This window comes from Gymnoscopelus microlampas, assembly GCF_963454915.1.
Source record: "Gymnoscopelus microlampas genome assembly, chromosome: 4".
Taxonomy (NCBI): domain Eukaryota; kingdom Metazoa; phylum Chordata; class Actinopteri; order Myctophiformes; family Myctophidae; genus Gymnoscopelus; species Gymnoscopelus microlampas.
Window position 1 is genome coordinate 13,223,361 of NC_139941.1, and position 10,197 is coordinate 13,233,557.

Below are 10,197 nucleotides of genomic sequence, written 5' to 3' on the forward strand. Positions count from 1 at the left end.
TTATTGAAGGTGAGTGTATTACTCATTTTAAACTTCATCTGCACACTAAAATATGTATCTTAAAACATTATAGGTTAGAAATAAGCCAGGTAGTAGCAAACGTGCTTCACTGTCCGTCTCTCTCTCACTTGTAAACAAACACTAGCCGTGTTGCGCACGGCTGAAGTGATTGAGATCCAACCTTCTGATTGGTTTAGAGTCGGTTGAGCCGGCGTTTCAGGCTGAACCTTCAAAATAAAATGACCGAAAATGTCACTGCAGTGCGTCTTTAAGGCCTCTGTGGCCTCAGGGCATGTCATTTTTTTGAGGGGCACAAGGCCAAACTGAGGGGCAACGACTGCCATGGCCTTTGTGGCCTCTCTGAAATTCCTGCCCTGCCTACAGCAGAAGAGGGTGAGGGGCTGCTAATGTTGTTATGTTGATTTTTGTTTTTTTCCCCCTGACGGACCTACACAGGGGCAAGCACGGTTTACAGACCGGGCCACGGCCTCGTTGGCCCCAATGACCGTACGCCTCTGTATAACACAGAGAAGGGTAAAATAAACAACAACATTTGAGTAAGTCAGCGCCATGACAGCCGTAGAGAATGTCACATATATGTCTTTGGGTTTTTTTTCCCCGGAGGTGTAAGCTTTAAAAGCTGTAAACTGCTGACATGAGAGCTTCAATCACTGCGTTAAGTAAGTGGATGTGTTGGATCATGTCCTATTGTCAGTGGCTCTCAAACGCTTTCATGTCAAGGACCCCCCAATCACTATAATATTTGGCCGCGGACCCCCATCTAAAATTATTTTGTGCCGGGGACCCCAATACAAGATTTGTGTTTTTTCAAGATGCTTTGAAAATAGCCAATGGAACTACGGGTCCATTTGGTTCCATGTGTACACTCTCAGAGTTACAGACCTGTAAGGGTCCATAAGGAACCCAGAAGGTCCCTGGACCTCACATTGAGAACCACTACAAACATATGTACAGTGTATGCAATACTCTATGTATGTATGTATGTATGATAGCATTTTTGAGTGGTGCCAACCACTCCTATATCTGGCTTTGTCCGTGTGTCCGTATGTATGTATGTCTGTCCAATAAACAAACATTGATGACAACATCAATACGGGGCTCATCAAAGGCACCACTCTCTTCACACAGGGTGTGATTTTTTTGGGGCGGTGTAGCCGCCCCCTATAAGTGAGTTTTGGACACCGACCAAAACATTTGTGTACCCCCTAACCCTTCCATTGTTAATGCAAATCGATACTTTTTTCATATCAGCCAATCACATTACAGCTAGTGTCATCACCACTAACTGTAATGTGATTGGCTGACTTTGCAAATTCAGAACTGTGATTGGCTAGCGAAACACATGACACATGTGCAGCCCTATGAATAGCAGTATGGACTTTAAAAAAAGTCATTTATCCTTTTTTTTAAAGTGAGTCATGTTGTGATGACCACACACCGCCCACTTCACACTGGGTGTGATTTTTTTATAATGAAGGCCCACATATAAATAGATATGTTTTAAATATAGGAATGGTTAAACGGAACCGTCAAGAGGGAATCGTTAAGGAACCGGAATCGTTAAAATAATAAGATCCCAGCCTTATGTGTGACACTCACGTTCAATCACTGTAAACATGTTTTTCATGGATGCTTACCATGTAAAATAAAATATACCGTGTGATGCTACAGTACCTTTCCTTGCTGGCTATTTACATACCATGATATACCTGTTTTATCTGTAATCGTGATTTTATTTTATATTTCAGGTTTGTTACATACTGTATAAGCACATTTTAAATGATTCAGCCTATTTGATTTAGTAGGCCTGTCAAAAAAAATCGATTTATGAATAAATCGCGATTCTTAAGGCCACGATTTTAAAAATCGATTCAAAATATTAAAATTGATTTTTTATTATTATTATTTTTTTTTTTCTTTTTTTTTTTATAAGTTAGTACCTTTTTCACTTGCACTTTGTCTGAAATCAATGTCAGAAAGACTGACTGACATGATCTGGCTGCATTGAAGTGTATGATTCAACTTTTCATGGTTTATATTATATTAAAATGTTCTAGTATAAGTAAAGCAAAGTGATTTGGGGTAGAAAATCGCAATAAATCGCAGAATCGAATATCAATTAATCGCAGAATCGCAATTTTAATCGAATCGGCACCCTAGAAAATCGCAATAAATCGCAGAATCGAATCGAATATCAATTAATCACAGAATCGCAATTTTAATCGAATCGGCACCCTAGGAATCGATTTTGAATCGAATCGTGAGGTAAGTGAATCGTGACACCCCTATGATTTAGGTCTAATTATTGGTCTAGTACAGTACTTACAGTACTATTGATGTTTTATTATAACCCCTGATAACCCCTAATGGCCGTGGACTCTTTGCCCTTATATGGTCGTGGACACTTTAGGCCTGTTCTTTAGGCCTGTCACGGTCCGCTCCTCGGGCCGCGGACTCTGACTTTATTATTTAGACCTTCCTGCCCTTATAAGGTCTTGGACTTATTAGGCCTTGTTCTGTTCTTTACCTTGTCTGGTTATTCTGTTATTACTCTGTTGTTGTTGCCCTGCGTTTGTTCTGTACCTTATTTTATAGTCTTGTTTCCTGTTCTGCTTAGTTATTGTTACCTTGTCTCACCTCCCTGTTGATTAGTCATGTTCTCCTCCTGTGTCATCTTAGTCCCTCAGCCTATCCCAGTGTTGATTGTCTGTTGAGTTCACCTGTGGCCCTGTGTTTGCAATCTGTCCTTGCTTGTTCTTTGTATTATGTTGCGTGCGTTACCTCGTGAGTTCAGTCCCTTGCCTGTATTATCACCTTTTGAGTTATTAAACCCGTTAAACCGACCAGTTCTGCCTCTGTCTCTCCTGCACTTGGGTCCTGCCCTGACTCAAACCGTGACAACTCCTTTATCCAACTTGTCTTTATGAACCTGTGTGATAACGCTGAAAGGTTGATAAACTAAAACTAATGTACTTCAACTTGTATTATCACAGGTATAAGTATTTATACATCAATTGTTTTCTTTCTGGGTTGGCCTGTCTGTCTGTCTGTCTCCTTTGGCTAATTTCTCCAGACACATTTATCCGATAACAAGAGTGGATGAATGACACATGAATACTAATAAAATATTTGTATAGTACTTAAAGATTTTACTTAAAGTAAAAAAAGTAAAAGCTGAGCTAAACTGGTTTGTCAGGCTATTGTTAGCGCTTTGAGGATATCAAACATTTAAAAAAAAAATACAATGGGAGCAAGCAAGTACAGTACGCTATCGGGTCACGATAACGGCAGACTGGCAAATATGTTTTTAATACTTTATCAAAGATTAACCACTTAAACCCTGTATGTACATCAATAGTGAAAATAGCCAATCTACGAGCTCAAGACATGTCGCATTTTGGCGGGCTGTGAGCTTGTAGATCTGCTATTTTCACAGAATGTGTGCCTATTTTTGTCTATTTTCACCTATTATGATATGCCCAGAATAGGGATGCTAGGTTTCATGTGGTTAAAGTAGAGACGCCTTTGTGATGCATTGTTAGCTTGCAGATCAGTTATTTTTGGTGAGCTATGCCATCATACTATGGAGAATAAATTGGCATGAAATTTGTCGTGTGTAAATGTGCTGAACTCTTGAATGCTGACATCTTTTCATCTTTTAACTTACATACTGTATGTCACTGTCTTCTCTCTTCACTTCCATGACTCTTCTCATTAGTTATCTCTCTTCTCTATCTCTCCATCTATTCTCTCTTCAAATCTTAGCTTTCTTTCTTTCTTTCTTTCTTTCTTTCTTCTCTCTCGTCGTCTTCTTTGTAAGACGTGGCCGTGTCCTTGGGAACCATTTAGTAGATTAACAAAGCCATATATCATTTGAGTTCAGAATTTATGGTCCTATACTGTTGATGTTATAGGATCATAACCACAATGCTGTTAGCTCTCTCTCGCTCTCTCTCTCTCTCTCTCTCTCTCTCTCTCTCTCTCATTCCTTGGATTCTGTCCGTCCGTCCGTCCGTCCGTCCGTCCTTCCACGTACATACAAACACCTGACCCTCATACCTGATTTAACCCTTTGTATTAATCACACTTGATGACCCCCCCCTCTCTCCTGTCCCATGCTAACAATTGCATTGTGTGTGTGTGTGTGTGTGTGTGTGTGTGTGTGTGTGTGTGTGTGTGTGTGTGTGTGTGTGTGTGTGTGTGTGTGTGTGTGTGTGTGTGTGTGTGTGTGTGTGTGCGTGTGTGTGTCTCTCCAGGCTACCTCCCTAATGGGATCCATGCAGTGGAGGCCATGTTGGCTGCAGCCAGCATCGGAGCCATCTGGAGCTCCACCTCTGTTGACTTTGGAGTCAATGTAAGCGCCGTGTGTGACGTGTGTGTGTGTGCGCATGTCTGTGTTTACTTGCATTTCTATACGAGAGCCTAATGTCCCCACAAGTATAGTAGAATTTGAGAAATGTACATTGTGAGGACCCTTTCCTGGTCCTGTCTGTGTGTGTGTGTGTGTGTGTGTGTGTGTGTGTGTGTGTGTGTGTGTGTGTGCACGTGCGTGCATGTGTGTGATTAGCCCTACCCATGGCCACTCTTCTGAACAGAGACTTTCTTTCTGCTTTCTATTGCTGAGTTGATACTGCCCCCATGTGGCAAAACTGGATAACTACACCTACAAATAAATAACTGCCAGTAGAGCAGTGGTTCTCATTGACCATTGATCATTTATACATATTAGGCCACGGAACCCCATAAGACAAGATTTCTGTTATATTAGCTAGATTTAGTACAGAATTGTACAGCTGTCTTTACTGTAGGTGGGGAGAGTGAAACCTACAGTATGTACACGCTCACTTTTTATTTAATAATAATAAACTTTTAAATTCAGCTAAATATATAATCTCTCTCTCTCTCTCTCTTCCCCCCCCCCCCCCTCTCAGGGCGTGTTGGACAGGTTTTCTCAGATCCAGCCCAAGTTGATCTTCTCCGTGGCGGCGGTGGTTTATAACGGCAAAACACACGACCACATGGAGAAGCTGACCAGCGTTGTCAAAGGTTAGAAACGCCGTTCCACACGTCATCGTCCAAAACCCCCGTCTGGTTGAAAATGACGCCGACTCTCTGACCTTAGAAACGGCAGGAGACGAGTTATACGAGATAAGATCAAACCTCTCTAAATCCGCCAGGTTAAACAGGGTGTAGGGGGCAGTGGCTCAGGGGTAGAGCGAGCGGCCGGATGGTGAACCGTGAGGTTCCCAGTTCGATCCCGGATTCCCCCTGAGTTAATGTCGAAGTGTCCTTAAGCAAGACACTGATCCCCTAATTGCTGTGTGTGTGTGAATGGGTGAATGTACTGTAAATGCACAATCTATGTAAAGCGCTTTGGATAAAAGCGCTATATAAATGCGCCATTTTAAACAGGGTTGTTACAGTAATAAAGGTACAATCTAGACGAAGCTCCAATAGAATCACATCACAACAAAATGTATGGACAATATGAGGTTTATGACTATTTTCGTTTAGGACGTTGAACTACTGATGCGCGGTTGCTGACAACTTAAACTACATGGATGTTTCTCCAAATGTTAAATGGCGATGTACAAAAGGCATGTAGTTATTGCCCTCAAACAACATTTCCTTTGTCATAGAACCACACACATGTACATGTGGTGGAAAGTGATTGAACGGACGTCAATTGCTGTGTTTTTACTGGACACTGGAGGTTGCCACCGGTTGAGCAATCAGCTCCTAAGTTTAATTATTAAAATAGAACATTCTTTACAGGCGCATATAGTGCCTTTATCCAAAGCGCTTCACATTCACCCATTTCAAGACTTACTGTATATAAGACTCTTATATACGAGTACACAAGGGTTTGGTTCCTTAACCCATTAAGACCTGAGGCCGATTCCACAAATGCCTTCAAAATCCGTAATTCTCAAACTTTTGAGAACTTTTCAGATGACCCCACATCTGAACATGTCTTGTGCCAGGGACCCCCCAGAAGAGAAGATTTGTGTTAAACAAAATCTAAATTATTCAGAATTTTTCAAGCACTTTCAAGATTTTTAAAAAATGTTCAAAAATAGCAGATGTACAAGTTCGCAGCACGGCACGAGAAACTTTTGTTGCTTTATATATATATCGAACCGCGAACCTTCCGTTGTTCCTGAAATCGTGTGTGTGTGTGTGTGTGTGTGTGTGTGTGTGTGTGTGTGTGTGTGTGTGTGTGTGTGTGTGTGTGTGTGGGTGTACACAAGTACTCTACTTAAGTATTCTTACATTTTCAATAATTTTACTTCTACTCCACTACATTTCAGAGACAAATATTGTACTTTTTACTCCACTACAATTATTTGTAGATTTTGATTATTATTACAAAACATACATTAACCACTTCAGCCCTATATACATTTCGGCCATTTGAACATAGCCAATCTACAAGCTCACAATGCGTCACGATGCAACGCATTGTGAGCTTGTAGATCTGCTATTTTCAAAAGATTTGTATACATTTGAAAACCTGGGACATTCTGCATGATGAGTACCTTCTAGTTTCGGTACTTTAAGTGCATTTAGATACCAATACTTTGTATGTGTCTGTCTTCAGGACTTCCTGACCTTAAGAAAGTGGTGATCATTCCCTACGCTCGTTCTAAACAGGACATAGACCTCTCCAAGATCCCCAACAGGTATGTGGCAGTGGACAACAGCTTCCTATTCTGGACATGTCATCATTTGAACTTATCCCGTTTATTTGGCACAAGTAAAAGAATACAAACGAGAAAAGGAAACAGAAAAAGGAAGACTCAGGAAACCCCAAAAAAGGCTTATGAGAGAGAGAGAGAGAGAGAGAGAGAGAGAGAGAGAGAGAGAGAGAGAGAGAGAGAGAGAGAGAGAGAGAGAGAGAGAGAGAGAGAGAGAGAGAGAGAGAGAGAGAGAGAGAGAGAGAGAGAGAGAGAGAGAGAGAGAGAGAGAGAGAGAGAGAGAGAGAGAGAGAAACTTTTGGCAGCCTGATTATAACGAATTGCAAAAATCCAGCCTGGAGGTAACAAATGCAATAATATGAACAATTTTGCTCACAAGCTCTTCTACCCTAAATATTATTCTTGTGGGGTAATAATTGTGATCCCCTTTAAGCAATAGAACTGTTGTGAAAGTGCGACATCTAGTGGCTGAATGTTGTCTTTCACTTATCCATTAGTAACTCTGAGCGCGTGGGGTCCATTTGGTTGCAATTGTACATTGACACATTTGTAAAGAGTGATGTACAGTACATATACATACAAAGACAGCCCTATTACAATAGTTGTGCTCTGTGGCTTAAATAATGAAAAGCCATCAACATATCTAATCTATTAAACATTCTAAATGCTTTATTGGCATGATAAAATATGTTTTACATTCCCAAAGCATACATACAGTATAACATCAAACTGTCACTACAACTCTCTCTCTCTCTCTCTCTCTCTCTCTCTCTCTCTCTCTCTCTCTCTCTCTCTCTCTCTCAGTGTATATCTAGAGGACTTCTTGGCGTCGGGTCGTGGTGAGGGGGACCAGTATCCTCAGCTGGAGTTTGAGCAGCTCCCGTTCAGCCATCCCCTCTTCATCATGTACTCCTCTGGTACCACAGGAGCCCCCAAATGTATGGTCCACTCTGCTGGGGTGAGCTCACACACACACACACACACACACACACACACACACACACACACACACACACACACACACACACACACACACACACACACACACTTTTACATCGAGTGAATGTGTCTGTAGGCTATATATTTATGTAATCACAGGTAATGGGGCGGGCAGCAGGTTCATAATTGGACGGGTGGGTCTGGATTGGATTTTGAGATAATCACGGGTAACGGGTCGGTTTGCGGTTCTTATTATTAACACATTGAGTGCCATAAACGGTCCGGACCGTTTTTGGCCCATTTTTTTAAAATATATTTTTCCCACGTGGGGCGCTCTAACAAAACTTTGGGATCATCCAAGGAGTCTCTGAGAAGGAGAGGCCGGATGTGGATCCATGTCAAAAATGCTTCCGGTCGTCCGCTCCAATGTTAACTCCTTGACTAAAAGCTTAGTATCTCCTATTTCTTTTTAACGTGGTGGGAACAAGCCGTTTTCTGTCACGGTGCGAGGCAGGGAGTTGTAGGACCCAAGCACAGACAGTGACGCGGAGACAGAACGGATCAGATGCAGGGGTTTTATTAACTAAACAGGGAAAACAAGGCAAGGCTAGGTAACCGACAGAACACTGTGACAACAATAATGAACCAACACAGCCTGGAAACAGAGGGGCATATACATAGACAGGGACTAACTAGGCACAGGTGAGAACAAAGGACAATTAACACAAGATTGGCTGTAACAGAACAAGACACAGGTGAACTACAATTGCAAAGACATACTGGTGAGACAAGACAGGAAGCAACAACTAGGGCAGACAGGAAACTCCAAGACAACACTACAGAATAAGGGTACAAGGAGAACAGGGAACAATACAACAGGAAGAGTGGCCAAAAGGGTCCAATGCCATATAAGGTCAGATACAGGCTAAATAATAAAGTCACAGTCCACGGTCCACGGTCCAGTTTTCGGCGATCACTCTGCAATGGAGGATCGCGTTAGTCGGGACCCTCCGCCGTCTCGCACGCAGGCTTTGTTTACATGCGCGTCCTCGTCGGGGCTTCTACAGCACGCAACATATCAGCGTAAGTGGATGGAAGATGCTGGTACTAGATGTACCCTATTTTAATAAACCTCTGGCACACGATGTGTTAAAGGACGACTTCACCCATTTCCAACCTATCTTCATATAATTGGTCCTCACTAATGCTCATGATAATGTGGTGCCATTTTTGTCTATTAGGTCTGTGTCTCAGAGGAGGGCTGTGGACGGTTCAGAAACCCGCCGATCAGTGACACCGTCGTTAGGCAGGTTTTTCTTTTCAAACAAGATTTCATTTTGTTATGTCGATTTCTATTAACGCAAGAACAATGGCCCACATTAGCATGCACATTTTCCAGGAATAGAAAGCCTGCCGTTTCTATTAGCTTGGATTCCCCATCGATGATGTCACTGGTAGGCGGGTTTCTGAACTGTCCACAGCCCTCCTCTGAGACACAGACGGGGTAGACAAAAATGGTGCGATGTTACAATGAGCATTAGTGAGGACCTATTATATTAGGATAAGTTGAAAATGGGTGAAGTCGTCCTTTAACGGGTGCAGGGTTTGCAAAAGGACTCTAGTCCAGGGTGCTGAGGAGAGAGGAGCAGATGTGATCCTTTACTAGGCTCCAAACCCATTTTTGTGGGTCGTAAGTAAATTTCCCCCCTTTTCCCCTTTTTTTCCATTATTCATTTTGTTTCAAATGATTTTCAAATAAAGCTTTTCATACATAAACAAAATGTATTCAAAGTCAAACACATTTTCAAAAGAATTTCTTAAATAAAATGTAAACAATTAATAACGAATTCCATACATTCCACAAACTTTTAAGAAAATAGCCGATCTACAAACGCATCCTGAGCTTGTAGATCTGCTATTTTCACTTGTTTGGGTCCCGGGGAGACCCAAACAAATTTCTCTTTTGGGTCACAGGCTAAAAGGTTTTGGAACCACTGCGTTAGAGGGACAAAAGTGGATCTCTTGAAGCTTGTGGGAGCCACAGACTGGGCCAAGGACAGGTCGAATCTGAATATGGGGGTGAATGCTGACGATAAGATGCCCAAGTGCGCCCCCAAATAATTGGCAAAACACCACGATTTTAATGATAATTGAACACTAATATATATATATATTTAAATAATATCAAAATAATGTTCAAAAACACCTTGAAAAATGAGTCTCCATTGTGATACCGATAATAGTAAGTTAAAGTATGCTGCGTGGTTAGTTCCATTGATCCAAGCGAGAACACAATCGATTGATTGATCATAAGATAAAATAAACATGCTCATAAAATGCACACAGCCCACCGAGAGGCACCCATCGTCATTTTAAGATATTCAGAATTAGAAATTTAAAAAATAGCAGATATACAAGCTTATAGCGCGGTACCGAGTGCTGCGCTATGAGCTTGCAGATCTGCAATTCCTTTTTATCATGAAAATTTGCACAAATATTATCATGTTATTATTTTAAGCTAACATTTTTAAAACATTTT

At 41.5% G+C, this 10,197-nt stretch overlaps 1 protein-coding gene across 1 annotated transcript in view; it reads left to right on the forward strand.

Annotated features, from left to right (window-relative positions):
• Window positions 1-4,282: 4,282 nt before the first annotated feature.
• The window catches only part of LOC311044557 (acetoacetyl-CoA synthetase), a 44,885-nt gene continuing 38,970 nt past the window's right edge, over window positions 4,283-10,197 (forward strand). The window contains exons 1-4 of the mRNA XM_084056232.1: window positions 4,283-4,375; window positions 4,953-5,067; window positions 6,623-6,704; window positions 7,524-7,677. Coding sequence (XP_083912358.1) covers window positions 4,313-4,375; window positions 4,953-5,067; window positions 6,623-6,704; window positions 7,524-7,677 — 414 coding nt within the window. The 5' untranslated portion in view covers window positions 4,283-4,312. The remainder of the gene's footprint in view (window positions 4,376-4,952; window positions 5,068-6,622; window positions 6,705-7,523; window positions 7,678-10,197) is intronic.